Source organism: Panulirus ornatus, chromosome 63 (genome assembly GCF_036320965.1).
Source record: "Panulirus ornatus isolate Po-2019 chromosome 63, ASM3632096v1, whole genome shotgun sequence".
Lineage (NCBI taxonomy): Eukaryota > Metazoa > Arthropoda > Malacostraca > Decapoda > Palinuridae > Panulirus > Panulirus ornatus.
The window spans coordinates 635,934-657,650 of record NC_092286.1 but is presented as its reverse complement, the minus strand read 5'-3'; the positions used below and the strand labels follow the sequence as shown (position 1 = coordinate 657,650).

Sequence of the window (21,717 nt, the reverse complement as noted above, 5' to 3'; positions counted from 1 at the left end):
AAACGCTTCACATGCCCTGATTCAATCCACTGACAGCACGTCAACCCCGCTATACCACATCGATCCAATTCACTCTATTCCTTGCCCTCCTTTCACCCTCCTGCATGTTCAGGCCCCGATCACACAAAATCTTTTTCACTCCATCTTTCCACCTCCAATTTGGTCTCCCACTTCTCCTCGTTCCCTCCACCTCTGACACATAGATCCTCTTGGTCAATCTTTCCTCACTCATTCTCTCCATGTGACCAAACCATTTCAAAACACCCTCTTCTGCTCTCTCAACCACGCTCTTTTGATTTCCACACATCTCTCTTACCCTTACGTTACTTACTCGATCAAACCACCTCACACCACACACTGTCCTCAAACATCTCATTTCCAGCACATCCATCCTCCTGCGCACAACTCTATCCATAGCCCACGCCTCGCAATCATACAACATTGTTGGAACCACTATTCCTTCAAACATACCCATTCTTGCTTTCCGAGATAATGTTCTCGACTTCCACACATTCTTCAAGGCTCCCAGGATTTTCGCCCCCTCCCCCACCCTATGATCCACTTCCGCTTCCATGGTTCCATCCGCTGCCAGATCCACTCCCAGATATCTAAAACACTTTACTTCCTCCAGTTTTTCTCCATTCAAACTTACCTCCCAATTGACTTGACCCTCAACCCTACTGTACCTAATAACCTTGCTCTTATTCACATTTACTCTTAAATTTCTTCTTTCACACACTTTACCAAACTCAGTCACCAGCTTCTGCAGTTTCTCACATGAATCAGCCACCAGCGCTGTATCATCAGCGAACAACAACTGACTCACTTCCCAAGCTCTCTCATCCTCTTTCATATGTATATATATGTATATGTATATATATGTATTTCCAGCACATCCACCCTCCTGCGCACAACTCTATCCATAGCCCACGCCTCGCAACCATACAACATTGTTGGAACCACTATTCCTTCAAACATAGCCATTTTTGCTTTCCGAGATAATGTTCTCGACTTCCATACATTCTTCAAGGCTCCCAGGATTTTCGCCCCCTCCCCCACCCTATGATTCACTTCCGCTTCCATGGTTCCATCCGCTGCCAGATCCACTCCCAGATATCTAAAACACTTTACTTCCTCCAGTTTTTCTCCGTTCAAACTTACCTCCCAATTGACTTGACCCTCAACCCTACTGTACCTAATAACCTTGCTCTTATTCACATTTACTCTTATATATATATATATACATATACATATATATATATATATATATATATATATATATATATACATATATATATATATATATATATATATATATATATATATATATATATATATATATATATACATATATATATATATATATATATATATATATATATATATATATATATATATATATATATATACTGTACTGTACTGTACATCAATCTATTTTGTCTTTCATAATAAGGGGAATTTTCCTAAGTTAAGTTCCAAAGAGTATAATGAGCTTTCATAAATGAGATTCCACAGGGAAAATGGATTAGCATTAAGTAATTTTACTTAGATTTACCCATTCAATGAACACAACTCAACATAAAAAAAGGCCTTCTTGCATCATATGCTTTCTATGACCTCTTGTAGGGCTCCTGTAGCTGTGAGGCAGCATTAACATAGGAGCAGGGTAAGGCAGGCTCCTTTCGCTGGAAATGAGATGTTTGAGGACAATGTGTGGTGTGAGGTGGTTTGATCGAGTAAGTAATGTAAGGGTAAGAGAGATGTGTGGAAATAAAAAGAGTGTGGTTGAGAGAGCAGAAGAGGGTGTTTTGAAATGGTTTGGGCACATGGAGAGAATGAGTGAGGAAAGATTGACCAAGAGGATATATGTGTCGGAGGTGGAGGGAACGAGAAGTGGGAGACCACATTGGAGGTGGAAAGATGGAGTGAAAAAGATTTTGAGTGATCGGGGCCTGAACATGCAGGAGGGTGAAAGGCGGGCAAGGAATAGAGTGAATTGGATCAATGTGGTATACTGGGGTTGACGTGCTGTCAGTGGATTGAATCAGGGCATGTGAAGGGTCTGGGGTAAACCATGGAAAGCTGTGTGGGGCCTGGATGTGGAAAGGGAGCTGTGGTTTCGGGCATTATTGCATGACAGCTAGAGACTGAGTGTGAATGAATGAGGCCTTTGTTGTCTTTTCCTAGCGCTACCCCACACACATGAGTGGGGAGGGGGATGGTATTCCATGTGTGGCGAGGTGGCAATGGGAATGAATAAAGGCAGACAGTGTGAACTGTGTGCATGGGTATATATGTATGTGTCTGTGTGTGTATATATATGTGTACATTGAGATGTATAGGTATGTATATTTGCGTGTGTGGACGTGTGTGTATATACATGTGTATGGGGGTGGGTTGGGCCATTTCTTTCGTCTGTTTCCTTGCGCTACCTCGCAAATGCGGGAGACAGCGACAAAGCAAAATAAATATATATATATATATATATATATATATATATATATATATATATATATTATCCCTGGGGATAGGGGATTAAGAGTACTTCCCACGTATTCCCTGCGTGTCGTAGAAGGCGACTAAAAGGGGAGGGAGCGGGGGGCTGGAAATCCTCCCCTCTCGGTTTTTTTTTTTAATTTTCCAAAAGAAGGAACAGAGAATTGGGCCAGGTGAGGGTATTCCCTCAAAGGCCCAGTCCTCTGTTCTTAACGCTACCTCGCTAATGCGGGAAATGGCGAATAGTTTGAAAAAAAAAAAAATATATATATATGTATATTTTTTTTTTTTTTTTTTTTTTTTTTTATACTTTGTCGCTGTCTCCCGCGTTTGCGAGGTAGCGCAAGGAAACAGACGAAAGAAATGGCCCAACCCCCCCCCCATACACATGTACATACGTCCACACACGCAAATATACATACCTACACAGCTTTCCATGGTTTACCCCAGACGCTTCACATGCCTTGATTCAATCCACTGACAGCACGTCAACCCCTGTATACCACATCGCTCCAATTCACTCTATTCCTTGCCCTCCTTTCACCCTCCTGCATGTTCAGGCCCCGATCACACAAAATCTTTTTCACTCCATCTTTCCACCTCCAATTTGGTCTCCCTCTTCTCCTCGTTCCCTCCACCTCCGACACATATATCCTCTTGGTCAATCTTTCCTCACTCATTCTCTCCATGTGCCCAAACCATTTCAAAACACCCTCTTCTGCTCTCTCAACCACGCTCTTTTTATTTCCACACATCTCTCTTACCCTTACGTTACTCACTCGCTCAAACCACCTCACACCACACATTGTCCTCAAACATCTCATTTCCAGCACATCCATCCTCCTGCGCACATCTCTATCCATAGCCCACGCCTCGCAACCATACAACATTGTTGGAACCACTATTCCTTCAAACATACCCATTTTTGCTTTCCGAGATAATGTTCTCGACTTCCACACATTTTTCAAGGCTCCCAAAATTTTCGCCCCCTCCCCCACCCTATGATCCACTTCCGCTTCCATGGTTCCATCCGCTGACAGATCCACTCCCAGATATCTAAAACACTTCACTTCCTCCAGTTTTTCTCCATTCAAACTCACCTCCCAATTGACTTGACCCTCACCCCTACTGTACCTAATAACCTTGCTCTTATTCACATTTACTCTTAACTTTCTTCTTCCACACACTTTACCAAACTCAGTCACCAGCTTCTGCAGTTTCTCACATGAATCAGCCACCAGCGCTGTATCATCAGCGAACAACAACTGACTCACTTCCCAAGCTCTCTCATCCCCAACAGACTTCATACTTGCCCCTCTTTCCAGGACTCTTGCATTTACCTCCCTAACAACCCCATCCATAAACAAATTAAACAACCATGGAGACATCACACACCCCTGCCGCAAACCTACATTCACTGAGAACCAATCACTTTCCTCTCTTCCTACACGTACACATGCCTTACATCCTCGATAAAAACTTTTCACTGCTTCTAACAACTTGCCTCCCACACCATATATTCTTAATACCTTCCACAGAGCATCTCTATCAACTCTATCATATGCCTTCTCCAGATCCATAAATGCTACATACAAATCCATTTGCTTTTCTAAGTATTTCTCACATACATTCTTCAAAGCAAACACCTGATCCACACATCCTCTACCACTTCTGAAACCGCACTGCTCTTCCCCAATCTGATGCTCTGTACATGCCTTCACCCTCTCAATCAATACCCTCCCATATAATTTACCAGGAATACTCAACAAACTTATACCTCTGTAATTTGAGCACTCACTCTTATCCCCTTTGCCTTTGTACAATGGCACTATGCACGCATTCCGCCAATCCTCAGGCACCTCACCATGAGTCATACATACATTAAATAACCTTACCAACCAGTCAACAATACAGTCACCCCCCTTTTTAATAAATTCCACTGCAATACCATATATATATGTAAATTTTAGGGAGAATAAAAAGATGTTCTGGAAGGAGGTAAATAAAGTGCGTAAGACAAGGGAGCAAATGGGAACTTCAGTGAAGGGCGCAAATGGGGAGGTGATAACAAGTAGTGGTGATGTGAGAAGGAGATGGAGTGAGTATTTTGAAGGTTTGTTGAATGTGTTTGATGATAGAGTGGCAGATATAGGGTGTTTTGGTCGAGGTGGTGTGCAAAGTGAGAGGGTTAGGGAAAATGATTTGGTAAACAGAGAAGAGGTAGTGAAAGCTTTGCGGAAGATGAAAGCCGGCAAGGCAGCAGGTTTGGATGGTATTGCAGTGGAATTTATTAAAAAAGGGGGTGACTGTATTGTTGACTGGTTGGGAAGGTTATTTAATGTATGTATGACTCATGGTGAGGTGCCTGAGGATTGGCGGAATGTGTGCATAGTGCCATTGTACAAAGGCAAAGGGGATAAGAGTAAGTGCTCAAATTACAGAGGTATAAGTTTGTTGAGTATTGCTGGTAAATTATATGGGAGGGTATTGATTGAGAGGGTGAAGGCATGTACAGAGCATCAGATTGGGGAAGAGTAGTGTGGTTTCAGAAGTGGTAGAGGATGTGTGGATCAGGTGTTTGCTTTGAAGAATGTATGTGAGAAATACTTAGAAAAGCAAATGGATTTGTATGTAGCACTTATGGATCTGGAGAAGGCATATGATAGAGTTGATAGAGATGCTCTGTGGAAGGTATTAAGAATATATGGTGTGGGAGGAAAGTTGTTAGAAGTAGTGAAAAGTTTTTATCGAGGATGTAAGGCATGTGTACGTATAGGAAGAGAGGAAAGTGATTGGTTCTCAGTGAATGTAGGTTTGCGGCAAGGGTGTGTGATGTCTCCATGGTTGTTTAATTTGTTTATGGATGGGGTTGTTAGGGAGGTAAATGCAAGAATTTTGGAAAGAGGGGCAAGTATGAAGTCTGTTGGGGATGAGAGAGCTTGGGAAGTGAGTCAGTTGTTGTTCACTGATGATACAGCGCTGGTGGCTGATTCATGTGAGAAACTGCAGAAGCTGGTGACTGAGTTTGGTAAAGTGTGTGGAAGAAGAAAGTTAAGAGTAAATGTGAATAAGAGCAAGGTTATTAGGTACAGTAGGGTTGAGGGTCAAGTCAATTGGGAGGTGAGTTTGAATGGAGAAAAACTGGAGGAAGTGAAGTGTTTTAGATATCTGGGAGTGGATCTGGCAGCGGATGGAACCATGGAAGCGGAAGTGGATCATAGGGTGGGGGAGGGGGCGAAAATTCTGGGGGCCTTGAAGAATGTGTGGAAGTCGAGAACATTATCTCGGAAAGCAAAAATGGGTATGTTTGAAGGAATAGTGGTTCCAACAATGTTGTATGGTTGCAAGGCGTGGGCTATGGATAGAGTTGTGCGCAGGAGGATGGATGTGCTGGAAATGAGATGTTTGAGGACAATGTGTGGTGTGAGGTGGTTTGATCGAGTGAGTAACGTAAGGGTAAGAGAGATGTGTGGAAATAAAAAGAGCGTGGTTGAGAGAGCAGAAGAGGGTGTTTTGAAGTGGTTTGGTCACATGGAGAGAATGAGTGAGGAAAGATTGACCAAGAGGATATATGTGTCGGAGGTGGAGGGAACGAGGAGAAGAGGGAGACCAAATTGGAGGTGGAAAGATGGAGTGAAAAAGATTTTGTGTGATCGGGGCCTGAACATGCAGGAGGGTGAAAGGAGGGCAAGGAATAGAGTGAATTGGAGCGATGTGGTATACCGGGGTTGACGTGCTGTCAGTGGATTGAATCAAGGCATGTGAAGCGTCTGGGGTAAACCATGGAAAGCTGTGTAGGTATGTATATTTGCGTGTGTGGACGTATGTATATACATGTGTATCGGGGGGGTTGGGCCATTTCTTTCGTCTGTTTCCTTGTGCTACCTCGCAAACGCGGGAGACAGCGACAAAGTATAATAAAAATAAAAAAATTATGTGTGTGTGTGTATATGTATGTATATATGTGTGTATTTATATATATATATTATCCCTGGGGATAGTGGTGAAAGAATACTTCCCACGCATTCCTCACGTGTCGTAGAAGGTGACTAGAGGGGACGGGAGCGGGGGGCCAGAAGTCCTCCCCTCCTTGTATTTTAACTTTCTAAAATGGGAAACAGACGGAGTCACGCGGGGAGTGCTCATCCTCCTCGTAGACTCAGATTGGGGTGTCTAAATGTGTGTGGACGTAACCAAGATGTGAAAAAAGGAGAGATAGGTAGTATGTTTGAGGAAAGGAACCTGGATGTTTTGGCTCTGAGTGAAACGAAGCTCAAGGGTAAAGGGGAAGAGAGGTTTGGGAATGTCTTGGGAGTAAAGTCAGAGGTTAGTGAGAGGACAAGAGCAAGGGAAGGAGTAGCACTACTCCTGAAACAGGAGTTGTGGGAGTATGTGATAAAATGTAAGAAAGTAAATTCTCGATTAATATGGGTAAACCTGAAAGTTGGTGGAGAGAGATGGGTGATTATTGGTGCATATACACCTGGGCATGAGAAGAAAGATCATGAGAGGCAAGTGTTTTGGGAGCAGCTGAATGAGTGTGTTAGTGGTTTTGATGCACAAGACTGGGTTATAGTGATGGGTGATTTGAATGCAAAGGTGAGTAATGTGGCAGTTGAGGAAATAATTGGTATACATGAGGTGTTGTGTTGTAAATGGAAATGGTGAAGAGCTTGCAGATTTATGTGCTGAAAAAGGACTGGTGATTGCGAATACCTGGTTTAAATAGCGAGATATACATAAGTATACGTATGTAAGTGGGAGAGATGGCCAGAGAGCGTTATTGGATTACGTCTTAATTGACAGGCGCACGAAAGAGAGACTTTTGGATGTTAATGTGCTGAGAGGTGCAACTGGAGGGATGTCTGATCATTATCTTGTGGAGCTAAGGTGAAGATTTGTATGGGTTTTCAGAAAAGAAGAGTGAATGTTGGGGTGAAGAGGGTGGTGAGAGTAAGTGAGCTTGGGAAGGAGACTTGTGTGAGGAAGTACCAGCACAGACTGAGTACAGAATGGAAAAAGGTGAGAACAATGGAAGTAAGGGGAGTGGGGGAGGAATAGGATGTATTTAGGGAATCAGTGATGGATTGCGCAAAAGATGCTTGTGGCATGAAAAGCGTGGCAGGTGGGTTGATTAGAAAGGGTAGTGAGTGGTGGGATGAAGAAGTAAGATTATTAGTAAAAGAGAAGAGAGAGGCATTTGGACAATTTTTGCAGGGAAAAAATGCAATTGAGTGGGAGATGTATAAAAGAAAGAGACAGGAGGTCAAGAGAAAGGTGCAAGAGGTGAAAAAGAGGGCAAATAAGAGTTGGGGTGAGAGAGTATCATTAAATTTTAGGGAGAATAAAAAGATGTTCTGGAAGGAGGTAAATAAAGTGCGTAAGACAAGGGAGCAAATGGGAACTTCAGTGAAGGGCGCTAATGGGGAGGTGATAACAAGTAGTGGTGATGTGAGAAGGAGATGGAGTGAGTATATTGAAGGTTTGTTGAATGTGTTTGATGACAGAGTGGCAGATATAGGGTGTTTTGGTCGAGGTGGTGTGCAAAGTGAGAGGGTTAGGGAAAATGATTTGGTAAACAGAGAAGAGGTAGTAAAAGATTTGCGGAAGATGAAAGCCGGCAAGGCAGCAGGTTTGGATGGTATTGCACTGGAATCTATTAAAAAAGGGGGTGACTGTAGTGTTGACTGGTTGGTAAGGTTATTTAATGTATGTATGACTCATGGTGAGGTGCCTGAGGATTGGCGGAATGCGTGCATAGTGCCATTGTACAAAGGCAAAGGGGATAAGAGTGAGTGCTCAAATTACAGAGGTATAAGTTTGTTGAGTATTCCTGGTAAATTATATGGGAGGGTATTGATTGAGAGGGTGAAGGCATGTACAGAGCATCAGATTGGGGAAGAGCAGTGTGGTTTCAGAAGTGGTAGAGGATGTGTGGATCAGGTGTTTCCTTTGAAGAATGTATGCGAGAATTACTTAGAAAAGCAAATGGATTTGTATGTAGCATTTATGGATCTGGAGAAGGCATATGATAGAGTTGATAGAGATGCTCTGTGGAAGGTATTAAGAATATATGGTGTGGGAGGCAAGTTGTTAGAAGCAGTGAAAAGTTTTTATCGAGGATGTAAGGCATGTGTACGTGTAGGAAGAGAGGAAAGTGATTGGTTCTTAGTGAATGTAGGTTTGCAGCAGGGGTGTGTGATGTCTCCATGGTTGTTTAATTTGTTTATGGATGGGGTTGTTAGGGAGGTGAATGCAAGAGTTTTGGAAAGAGGGGCAAGTATGAAGTCTGTTGTGGATGAAAGAGCTTGGGAAGTGAGTCAGTTGTTGTTTGCTGATGATACAGCGCTGGTGGCTGATTCATGTGAGAAACTGCAGAAGCTGGTGACTGAGTTTGGTAAAGTGTGTGAAAGAAGAAAGTTAAGAGTAAATGTGAATAAGAGCAAGGTTATTAGGTACAGTAGGGTTGAGGGTCAAGTCAATTGGGAGGTAAGTTTGAATGGAGAAAAACTGGAGGAAGTAAAGTGTTTTAGATATCTGGGAGTGGATCTGGCAGCGGATGGAACCATGGAAGCGGAAGTGAATCATAGGGTGGGGGAAGGGGCGAAAATCTTGGGAGCCTTGAAGAATGTTTGGAAGTCGAGAACATTATCTCGGAAAGCAAAAATGGGTATGTTTGAAGGAATAGTGGTTCCAACAATGTTGTATGGTTGCGAGGCGTGGGCTATGGATAGCGTTGTGCGCAGGAGGGTGGATGTGCTGGAAATGAGATGTTTGAGGACAATGTGTGGTGTGAGGTGGTTTGATCGAGTAAGTAATGTAAGGGTAAGAGAGAGGTGTGGAAATAAAAAGAGCGTGGTTGAGAGAGCAGAAGAGGGTGTTTTGAAATGGTTTGGGCACATGGAGAGAATGAGTGAGGAAAGATTGACCAAGAGGATATATGTGTCGGAGGTGGAGGGAACGAGAAGAAGTGGGAGACCAAATTGCAGGTGGAAAGATGAAGTGAAAAAGATTTTGAGTGATCGGGGCCTGAACATGCAGGAGGGTGAAAGGCGGGCAAGGAATAGAGTGAATTGGATCGATGTGGTATACTGGAGTTGACGTGCTCTCAGTGGATTGAATCAGGGCATGTGAAGCATCTATGGTAAACTATGGAAAGTTGTGTGGGGCCAGGATGTGGAAAGGGAGCTGTGGTTCGGGCATTATTGCATGACAGCTAGAGACTGAGTGTGAACGAATGGGGCCTTTGTTGTCTTTTCCAAGCGCTACCTTGCACACATGAGGGGGAGGGGGATGGTATTCCATGTGTGGCGAGGTGGCGATGGGAATGAATAAAGGCAGACAGTGTGAATTGTGTGCATGGGTATATATGTATGTGTCTGTGTGTGTATATATGTGTGTACATTGAGATGTATAGGTATGTATATTTGCGTGTGTGGACGTATATGTATATACATGTGTATGGGGGTGGTTTGGGCCATTTCTTTCGTCTGTTTCCTTGCGCTACCTCGCAAACGCGGGAGACAGCAACAAAGCAAAATAAATAAATAAATAAATATACAGGGGTTGACGTGCTGTCAGTGGATTGAATCAAGGCATGTGAAGCGTCCGGGGTAAACCATGGAAAGCTGTGTAGGTATGTATATTTGTGTGTGTGGACGTGTGTATGTACATGTGTATGGGGGGGGTTGGGGAATTTCTTTCGTCTGTTTCCTTGCGCTACCTCGCAAACGCGGGAGACAGCGACAAAGTATAAAAAAAAAAAAAAAAAAAAAAAAAAAAATATATATATATATATATATATATATATATATATATATATATACACACACAGAGATATACATATATACACATGTGCATAATGCATACTGTCTGCCTTTATTCATTCCCATCACTACCTCGCCACACATGAAATAACAACCCCCTACCCCCAAATGTGCACAAGGTAGCGCTAGGAAAAGACAACAAAGGCCACATTCGTTCACACTCAGTCTCTACCTGTCATGTAATAATCCACTCAAACCACAGCTCCCTTTCCACATCCAGGCCCCACACAACTTTCCATGGTTTACCCCAGACGCTTCACATGCCCTGATTCAATCCATTGACAGCATGTCGACCCCGGTATACCATATTGATCCAATTCACTCTATTCCTTACACGCCTTTCACCCTCCTGCATGTTCAGGCCCCGATCACTCAAAATCTTTTTCACTCCATCTTTCCACCTCCAATTTGGTCTCCCACTTCTCCTCGTTCCCTTCACCTCCGACACATATATCCTCTTAGTCAATCTTTCCTCACTCATTCTCTCCATGTGACCAAACCATTTCAAAACACCCTCTTCTGATCTCTCAACCATGCCCTTCTTATTTCCACACATCTCTCTTACCCTTACATTACTTACTCGATCAAACCACCTCACACCACATATTGTCCTCAAACATCTCATTTCCAGCACATCCACCCTCCTGTGCACAACTCTATCTATAGCCCACGCCTCGCAACTATACAACATTGTTGGAACCACTATTCCTTCAAACATACCCATTTTTGCTTTCCGAGATGATGTTATCAACTTCCAAACATTCTTCAAGGCTCCCAGGATTTTCGCCCCCTCCCCCACCCTATGATCCAGTTCCGCTTCCATGGTTCCATCCGCTGCCAGATCCACTCCCAGATATCTAAAACACTTTAATTCCGCCAGTTTCTCTTCATTGAAACTTACCTCCCAATTGACTTGACCCTCAACCCTACTGTACCTAATAAGGTACCTTGCTCTTATTCACATTTACTCTTAACTTTCTTCTTTCACACACTTTACCAAACTCAGTCACCAGCTTCTGCAGTTTCTCACATGAATCAGCCACCAGCGCTGTATCATCAGCGAACAACAACTGACTCACTTCCCAAGCTCTTTCATCCACAACAGACTGCATACTTGCCCCTCCTTCCAAAACTCTTGCATTCACCTCCCTAACAACCCCATCCATAAACAAATTAAACAACCATGGAGACATCACACACCCCTGCCACAGACCTACACTCACTGAGAACCAATCACTTTCCTCTCTTCCTACACGTACACATGCCTTACATCCTCAATAAAAACTTTTCACTGCTTCAAACAACTTGCCTCCCACACCATATATTCTTAATACCTTCCACAGAGCATCTCTATCAACTCTATCATATGCCTTCTCCAGATCCATAAATGCTACATACAAATCCATTTGCTTTTCTAAGTATTTCTCACATACATTCTTCAAAGCAAACACCTGATCCACACATCCTCTACCACTTCTGAAACCACACTGCTCTTCCCCAATCTGATGCTCTGTACATGCCTTCACCCTCTCAATCAATACCCTCCCATAGAATTTACCGGGAATACTCAACAAACTTATACCTCTGTAATTTGAGCACTCACTTTTATACCCTTTGCATTCGTACAATGGCACTATGCAAGCATTCCGCCAATCCTCAGGCACCTCACCATGAGTCATACATACATTAACTTACCTTACCAACTAGTCATCAATACAGTCACCCCCTTTATTAATAAATTCCACTGTAATACCATCCAAACCTGCTGCCTTGCCAGCTTTCATCTTCTGCAAAGCTTTTACTACCTCTTCTCTGTTTACCAAATCATTCTCCCTAACCCTCTCACTTTGCACACCACCTTGACCAAAACATCCTGTATCTGCCACTCTATCATCAAACACATTCAACAAACCTTCAAAATACTCACTCCATCTCCTCACATCACCACTACTTGTTATCACCTCCCCATTAGCCCCCTTCACTGAAGTTCCCATTTGTTCCCTTGTCTTACTCACTTTATTTACTTTCTTCCAAAACATCTTTTTATTCTCCCTAAAATCTAATGATACTCTCTCACCCCAACTCTTATTTGCCCTCTTTTTCACCTCTTGCACCTTTCTCTTGACCTCCTGTCTCTTTCTTTTATACATCTCCCACTCATTTGCATTATTTTCCTGCAAAAATTGTCCAAATGCCTCTCTCTTCTCTTTCACTAATAATCTTACTTCTTCATCCCACCACTCACTACCCTTTCTAATCTGCCCACCTCCCACCCTTTTCATGCCACAAGCATCTTTTGTGTAAGCTGTCACTGCTTCCCTAAATACATCCCATTCCTCCCCCACTCCCCTTACGTCCTTTGTTCTCACCTTTTTCCATTCTGTACTCAGTTTCTCCTGGTACTTCTTCACACAAGTCTCCTTCCCAAGCTCACATACTCTCACCACCCTCTTCACCCCAACATTCTCTCTTCTTTTCTGAAAACCCTCTACAAATCTTCACCTTTGCCTCCACAGGATAATGATCAGACATCCCTCCAGTTGCACCTCTCAGCACATTAACATCCAAAAGTCTCTCTTTCGCGCGCCTATCAATTAACACATAATCCAATAACGCTCTCTGGCCATCTCTCCTACTTACAAACGTATACTTATGAATATCTCTCTTTTTAAACCAGGTATTCCCAATCACCAGCCCCTTTTGAGCACATAAATCTACAAGCTCTTCACCATTTCCATTTACAACACTGAACACCCCTTGTACACCAATTATTCCCTCAACTGCCACATTACTCACCTTTGCATTTAAATCACCCATCACTATAACCCAGTCTCGTGCATCAAAATCACTAACACACTCACTCAGCTGCTCCCAAAACACTTGCCTCTCATGATCTTTCTTCTCATGCCCAAGTGCATATGTACCAATAATCACCCATCTCTCTCCATCCACTTTCAGTTTTACGCATATCAATCCAGAGTTTACTTTCTTACACTCTATCACATACTCCCACCACTCCTGTTTCAGGAGTAGTGCTACTCCTTCCCTTGCTCTTGTCCTCTCAATAACCCCTGACTTTACTCCCAAGGCATTCCCAAACCAATCTTCCCCTTTACCCTTGAGCTTCGTTTCACTTAGAGCCAAAACATACTACCTATCTCTCCTTTTTTCTCATCTTGGTTACATCCACATACATTTAGACACCCCAATCTGAGCCTTCGAGGAGGATGAGCACTCCCCGCATGACTCCTTCTTCTGTTTCCCCTTTCAGAAAGTTAAAATACAAGGAGGGGAGGGTTTCCAAACCCCCGCTCCCGTCCCCTTTAGTCACCTTCTACGACACGTGAGGAATGCGTGGAAAGTATTCTTCTTTCCCTATCCCTAGGGATAGGGGAGAAAGATAGGAAGGCCAATTCCAGAAAAAGTGACAAGGAAAGTTCAGAAGTCTTATGAAGATGATGAGTTTAGTCGAATGTGTCCTGGAAAGAAAGGCAGCACATTAGTCAGAACTGATGGGAGAAAATGTCCAGAAACAAAAATGACTACTGTTGTGCAATCTGAAAGAACTGCACACTGCATACAAGAACCTCAATTGTCCAGAAATTGGTTTCTCCAAGTTCCATGAACTACGTTCAAAGATGTGTGTTAAAGTTGGTGCTGCTGGTGTACACAGTTTGTGTATGTACAATACACCAAAATGTGAAACTGATGTTGTCAACCTGTGCTGATATCCATGAAGATTATAAAATGTAACAAAAACTTTCAGATGAAGAAATTGGCAGTGGCTTAGCCACCATGGAGTAATGCAGGAGTGTCAACAAACTACCAAAAACATGCACAAAATAAATTTCGAGCAAAATTTCAAATTCCTATTAGACCAGAAAAGAATTAAGACACTGTAACAAAAAATCAGTCCCCAGTATTTCAAAATATATTCTTTCCACTGGTTTTTGTTAAAAAAGGTCTGAGATGTCCCACATGGTCATTTTGAGCTTCAAAGTTGGTACGTTTTTTGCCCATAGATATTTGTGGCCATGTTAAGGGCCATATATCTCAGGATCTAAAAGGGATAACGACCTCTACATTGCATCAACTTGTGATGCACTAGAAATACTTTCTTGCATAAAAGTATACATTCCCAGTGTAGGCCACATCCAGAGCTACGATATTCTAAAATTGACACTTTGTGAATCTGAACAAAATTTGGAGCCAGCTTTGGCAATTTTCTAATGAAAAAGTACTAAATCTTACGGCTCTGCTGACATGATTTTTTAATTCTACATTAAAAAAAAGACCCTAGACAAATTTTCATAGCAATCAAACTTCCTGTTATGGAAAGGTGGCTAAATGAAAATGAAAGAAATGCTTTGGCCACCAATGTGATGAACAGAGTGTGTTGTTTGGAGAGTTCTAGTGAGAGAATGACAAAAGACATAGATCTAAAACTTTGCAAAATTTCCTTTGGGACCCAAGGGAATATCTCACCAAAGCTAGAGCAAAATCTGAGAGGGTCAACCGAGAAGCTTTCCCAAAATTGGTTCACTTGGTATGGAATGACCCAAATGCAGCTACTTGTGGTTGTAGTCATCGCCATTACACCACCTTCCTTAACAATGTATACAATGGTACAAGCACAGACAAGAGGTTCCTGAGAAATTTACCATAAAAATTTCTACCTCCTAAAAATGATTGCAATGTTACCACATCTGTTGGCCTGTGTGTATATACAATTGTTTTTACTTTGCTTTCTTATACATGAATGCCCTGTGCATCATTTTGTGTCCTAAATAACTCACACTTGTTTTGGAAAAATATATTTGTCAAAATGCAACTTACAAACCATTTTCATTTAATGTCTCTACCACCTTGGTCAAGTTTGCTCTATGTTCTACTTCAGTTCTTCCAGTGATCAAAATATCATTTTTTTTTTTTTCTTCCCAAAAGAAGGAACAGAGAAGAGGGCCAGGTGAGGATATTCCCTTAGAGGCCCAGTCCTCTGTTCTTAACGCTACCTTGCTAATGCGGGAAATGGCGAATAGCTTGAAAGAAAAAAGAAAAGATAAGACAATGTGTGGAATAACAGTCAACATACCTGTAATGTAGGTCGCTGGACTCGTTTTAGGTTGGTCATCCAAAAGCGCTGTTGTCTTCGGGATATGAGAGCAGCTCTGATCACATTATCAAACACCTCATTTACTCCAAAGTACGTTAGCACCGATGTTTCATAATACTCAACACCAATCTCTCGAGCAACTGCACGGCCTTCACATGGCATTACCAGGTCACACTCCCGTACTGGTCTGAAGAATAAAAAAACACTGACAACAAATATGAAAATCATTAGAAAACTGAAAAGTAAACTTTGAGCTGGTGATAGGCATATTCTTAACCCCTTAAGAAGGCACATAAATTTCCTGGTGCTTCTGGAAAATGGGTAAGCTTTTCAAATAAAGGAATGAGCAATTTCTCTCTAATAAAGTAAAAGAGCAACATATGAGTAAAAGAACAGAGAAACAAGTGAAACAGGTCTTAACTTACCCCTGAAGAAAGTATAACCTCTTGTAAGAGTGTATTACCGAGATGGCACTAAGCACTACAAAGACTAGTGTCAACATGCCTCGACCGTCAATACCTTGTTTATGTAGTGTTTTGATGCACTTGGTTCTATCTATCATCAAAAAGAATTTTATCATCAAAGATATATTCAACTTGATCACTGGAAGCCTCTTCTCTATGGGGCAAGTACCACTCACTTCATATACACTTGCAGTCTACTGTGATATCCTCTTCATGCCATGACTAAAGGGTAATCGAAGAACTCGTGTGATTGTTGTTTAAGGTGGCATTTCATTCCATCACTAGCAACCAGATGAAATTTGACTCTTGATTTGAAAGCCACTCAAGTGTATAAATTATTCACTTAAAGTAGGTTCTAGGAGTGCAGAATACCATCAGTGAGCTCATTAGCATATGTGGATTTAATCAGAAAGTAACTATAAATGTGTTTCAGCTGTGTAAGGTAAGATTTTGTTGGTATAACTGAGCTATTTTTTCATACATGCTTGCCATTTCCTGCGTGAGTGAATTAGTGTCACTTAGTTCCTCCTTCTGTTCCTTCTTTTGAAAAACAATACAGAATGGAAGGATATCCAGCCACCCACTACAGCCCCTCTCAGTTGCCTCCTATGACATGCAGGAATATGTGGTTAGTATTCAATCTTTCCTATCCCCATGAGACTTCTGTGAAGAAATACAAGGAGAGATTCTGTGTAGAATGGGTTAGGATTGGGAGGTAATTAGGGAAGCAGTGATGGCATGTGCAAGAGATGCATGTGGCATGCAAAAGGTTGGAGGTTGGCAGATTAAAAAGGATAGCGTGGTGGGATGAAGAAGCAAAATTGCTAGCAAAAGAGAATAGAAAGGCATTTGAGCAATGCCTACAAAGAAGTGCAAATGACTGGGAGATGTATAAGAGAAAGTGGCAGCAGGTAAAGAGGAAGGTACAAGGGTTGAAAAAGAGAGCAAATGAGTTGGAGTGAGAGTATCATTAAACTTTAGGTAGAAATTTTTTTTCTTTTGAAAGAAGGTAAATAATGTGTGAAAAACAAGAGAACAAGTGGGGACATCAATGAAGGGAGCAAAAGGAGAAGTGATAACAGGTAGTGATGGAGTGAGGAGGAAATGAAGCGAGTATTTTGAAGAACTGTTAAATGTGGCAGATGTAGGGTGTTTAGGATGGGGTGGTAGCTGAAGTGAGAGTCAGGGAGAATGGTTTGGTGAAAAGAGAAAAGGTGGTGAAAGCATTGTGGATGATGAAATCTGGCCTGGTGGCAGGATTGGATGGTAATGCAGTTGAATCTATTAAGAAAGGGAGTGACTGAGTTGTTGATTGGTTGGTAATGATATTCAATGAATTTATGGATCATGGTGAAGTTCCTGAGGATTGGAGGAATGCATGTATAGTACCAATGTATAAAGGCAGAGGGGATACAGGTAAATGTTCAAACTAAAGAGGAATAAGTTTGTTGAGTATACCTGGAATACTATGTGGGAGGGTATTGACTGAGAGGTTGAAGGCATGTATAGAGCATCAGACTGGGGAGGAGCAATGTGGTTTCAGAAGTGGTAGAGGATGTGTGGATCAGGTATTTGCTTTGAAGAATGTGCTCGAGAAATGCTTAGAAAAACACGTGGATTTGTACATGGCATTTATGGATCTGGAGAGGGCATATGATAGGGTTGATAGAGATGTTTTGTGGAAGGTTTTAAAAATATATGGTGTGTGAGGTAAGCTGCTAGAAGCAGAGAAGTTTCTATCTACGGTGTAAGGCATGTGTACGAGTAGGAAGAGAGGAGAGTGATTGGTTTCCAGTGAAAGTTGGTCTGTTGTAAGGATGTGTGATGTCACCATGGTTGCTAAATTTGTTTATGGATGGGATGGTGAGGGAGGTATATGAAAGGATCATGGAAAGAGGGGCAATTGTGCAGCCTAGGAAGTGAGACAGTTGTTGTTCGCCAATGACACAGCACTGGTGGCAGATTTGAGTGAGAAACTTCAGAAGTTGGTGACTGAGTTTGGAAGTGCGAGTGAAAGCAGACAGTTGAGAATAAATCTGAATAAAAGCAAGGTTATTAGGTTCAGCAGGGTTGAGGGACAAGTTAGTTGGGATGTAAATCTGAATGGAGAAAAACTGGAGGAAGTGAAGTGTTTTAGATATCTGGGAGTGGACGTGGCAATGAATGGAACCAAGGGAGTTGAAGTGATTCATAGGGTGGGGAAGAGGCAAATGTTCTGCAAGAGATGAAGAATGTGTGGAAAAAGATAACATTATCCTGGAAAACAAATGGGTATGTATGCGAGACATGGTATATAGATAGGTTTGTACGGAGGAGGGTGGATGTGTTGCAAATAAAATGTTTGAAGACAATATGCGGTGTGAGGCAGTTTGATCGAGTAAGTAATGAAGAGTAAGAAAGATGTGTGGTAATAAAAAGTGTGGTTTACATGAGTTTACATGAGACAGACAGACAACAGGACACCTGATTGGCCCATGAATGGGTTGTCTGGTAAAAAGAAAAAAAAAAAAAAAAAAAAAAAGGATTTTAACTTGACAAGAAAATGCAATTCCGCTCAGCAGTTTCATTAATATATCACCAGCTTCTCTCTGCTGCACATTGGCCTCTACTGTTCCTGTTACTGCTGCTGTCCATACAGTATATCTGGTGCTTTTCTCAGAGTATATCTGTATTCATAAAATATTTGTCTAAATGACTTTAGAAGGCATCTGATAGTAACTTATTCCAGTGCTCAACACACCTATATGAAAAGAAGCTGTTTCCCACATCCATACTACATCTTTTAGCTTTGAGTTCTATTTCATTTGTCCTGGTAACTGCATTTTCTTGCATTTTGAAAAGATGTTTGTAATTTACTTTTACAAACTTGTTCAGAATCTTGAACACTTGGATTAAGTCACCACAAAGTCTTTAATTTGTAAAGAAGAGATCCAATCGTTTTAACCTCTCTTCATATGCCATATTTCAAAGGGATGGGGTCAATTTTGTTGCATGTCTTTGTACTTGCTCTGATTTTTCCTTAGCCTTTTTATAGTTAAGGGACCAAAGCTGGACTGCATATTCAAAGTGTGGTCTAACTAGAAAATTATAAAGAGTGAGAGTTGTTTTTGGTGTCTTGTAATCTATTTTCTTGACAGTAAAACCTACATTTGGTTGCCTTTTTTACTTGCTGCTTGACAGTCTAGTGTACTTCAGATTGTTGCTGACGAGAACTCCAAGGTCCTTTTCTTCATTTACTTTAATTAGAAAGTTTCCTAAAAGTTTGTAGTCACAACACATATTCTTGTCTCCAAATTGCATAACTTTACACTTGTGTACATTAAACTTCATTTGCCTTCTATCTGACCACTCTGCTAGTAAGTTATGATCTCTCTGAATCATTTCACAGTCCTGCCCATTTTCAGCCTTACCTCCTAGTTCAGTTCCATCAGCAAATTTGGAGATTTTAGATATACGACTGAGTTCTAGGTCATTAATATATATTATGAAAAAAATTGGGCATAGGACTGACTCCGGTGGCACACCCCTCATTATGTCTAGCCAATCGGAGGCTTCACCATTTAATACTACACGCTGCTTTCTTCCAGTAAGTCTCTCTCTGATCCATGATCCATATAGACAGTTCTTCACCGATTCCATGTGTTTGAATAAATGTAAAAGTCTCTTGTGAAGTACTTTATAAAACGCCTTTTGGAAATCTAAATATACTACATCAGACGGTACTTTTTTTGTCCTAATTCTGAAAAATAACATTAAAAAATTCCAGTAAATTTGTCAAGCTAGATCTTCTATTGTGGAAATCTTGTTGGTTGTCGGACACAATTTTGTGATCTAGAAACTTGACAATTTTGCTTCAATATTTTTTCCTTCTGTTTCCTCTTTTAGAAATTGAAATACAAGGAAGGGAGGGTTTCCAGCCCCCACTCCTGCTCCCTTTACTGTCTTCTATGATACGCAGGGAATACGTGGGAAGTATTCTTTCTCCACTATCCCAAGGAATAAAAAACTAAAATATTTTTCCATCACTTTACCTAACAATGATGTAAAGCTAATTGGGGTGTAGTTCAAGTCACACTTTTTGTCTCCTTTTTTATATACAGATGTAACATTTGCTAGTTTCCAGTCAGATGGCACCTGACCATCCGTTAGAAATATGTTAAATATTTTTGTTATGGGCTATACTAGCTGTCTCCTGACCTCTTTTGAAAATCTTTGAGCTAAGTTATCTGAGCAGAAGACTGTGTTGAAATGGTTTGGACATATGGAGAGAATGAGTATGCAAAGATTTACAATGAGGATATATGTGTCAGAAATGGAGGGAGAAGGAGGAGGCCAAATTGGAGGTGGAAGGGTAGAGTGAAAAAGATTTTGAGTGATCAGGGCCTGAATATGCAAGAGGGTGAGGCAATTGAGGCCTGAACATAGAGAAGGGCAATAAGCATGCATGGAATAGAGTGAATTGGAACATTGTCATATACTGGGGTCAACGTATGGGCCTATCAAAACCCTCAGGTCAAACTTTCCAGCAAGACCCATACTGGGTTCAGTGGGCTCCATCATATATAAATCATCAAAATGGTTAGTTTCATTATCAAGCCCAGTAGTAGGTAAGATATCAAATTCAAATATCATGAACAATGTAGATTTAGTTAACAAGCTTAATGATATGTTGATTGTCACTTCAAACTAGTAAGTTTTGAGGTTTCATCCTTGTTCACAAAAGTTCCAGTTGGTGACCTTTTAGGATATTTGATTGATGTCTTGAATACTACTGATTTACCTGATTTCAAATTATGTGTTTAGTGTTTAGATGAAATTGTGTATAAAAGACTGTGTATTTCAATTTAATGGAGAATGTTATGCTCAGAAATTTGGTATAGTGAGGGGTAACCCGCTTTCACCAGTATTAAGTAATCTTTACATGGAATTCCTTGAAAAAAAATTACAAAGGGATATCTTACCCTCTAAGGCAATTTGGTTTAGGTATGTAGATGATGTTCCTTGTGTTTGGTCAACAAATGAAAATTTACAAAAATCTCTCCATTTACTTGACAATTTAGTAACTTCTATCAACTTTACTGTGGAAGTGGAAAATAATTATTTGTTACCATTTTTAGACTGCATGATCCATGAGGATAGAAACATGTTTAACATATACAGAAAACCCACCAATGTTTGCTCATATACTCATTATTACTCAGCTCAACTTGACAATTGAATTATCATCATTCCAGTCTATATTTCTTAGGTCATTAAATATATGTAGTCTGAAATCTATTGATGATGATTTTGAGAGAGGGGCAAGTATGCAGTCTGTTCTGGATAAGAGGGTTTGGTAAGTTAGTCAGTTGTTGATCGCTGATGATACAGCGTTGGTGGCTGATTCAGGTGAGAAATTGCAGAGGTTGGTGACAGAATTTGGTAGTGTGTGAAAGAAGAAAGTCAAGAGTAAATGTGAATAAGATCAAGGTTATTAAGTTCAGTAGGGCTGAGGGACAAGTTAATTAGGAGGTAAGTTTGAATGGAGAAAAACTGGAGGAAGTGAAGTGTTTTATATATCTGGGAGTGGATTTAGCAGCGGATGGAACCATGGGAGAGGAAGTGAGTCACAGAGTGGGGGAAGGGGTGAAGGTTCTGGGAGTGTTAAAGAATGTGTAGAAGGTGAGAACGTTATTTCAGAGGGCAAAAATGGGTGGTATGTTTGAAGGAATAGTGGTTCCAACAATGTTATATGGTTGTGAGGCATGGGCTATAGATAGGGGTGTGTGGAGGAGGGTGGATGTGCTGGAAATGAAATGTTTGAGGACAATATGTGGTG

The 21,717-nt window shown here is 41.2% G+C and overlaps 1 protein-coding gene across 3 annotated transcripts in view; it reads right to left on the bottom strand.

Moving 5' to 3' along the window:
- The window catches only part of RhoBTB (Rho-related BTB domain containing), a 424,985-nt gene that overhangs the window by 293,439 nt on the left and 109,829 nt on the right, over positions 1 to 21,717 (bottom strand). For all 3 annotated transcript variants that reach the window (XM_071656696.1, XM_071656694.1, XM_071656695.1), the window contains exon 5: positions 15,415 to 15,622. In XM_071656696.1, the coding sequence (XP_071512797.1) occupies positions 15,415 to 15,622 (208 nt within the window). The remainder of the gene's footprint in view (positions 1 to 15,414; positions 15,623 to 21,717) is intronic.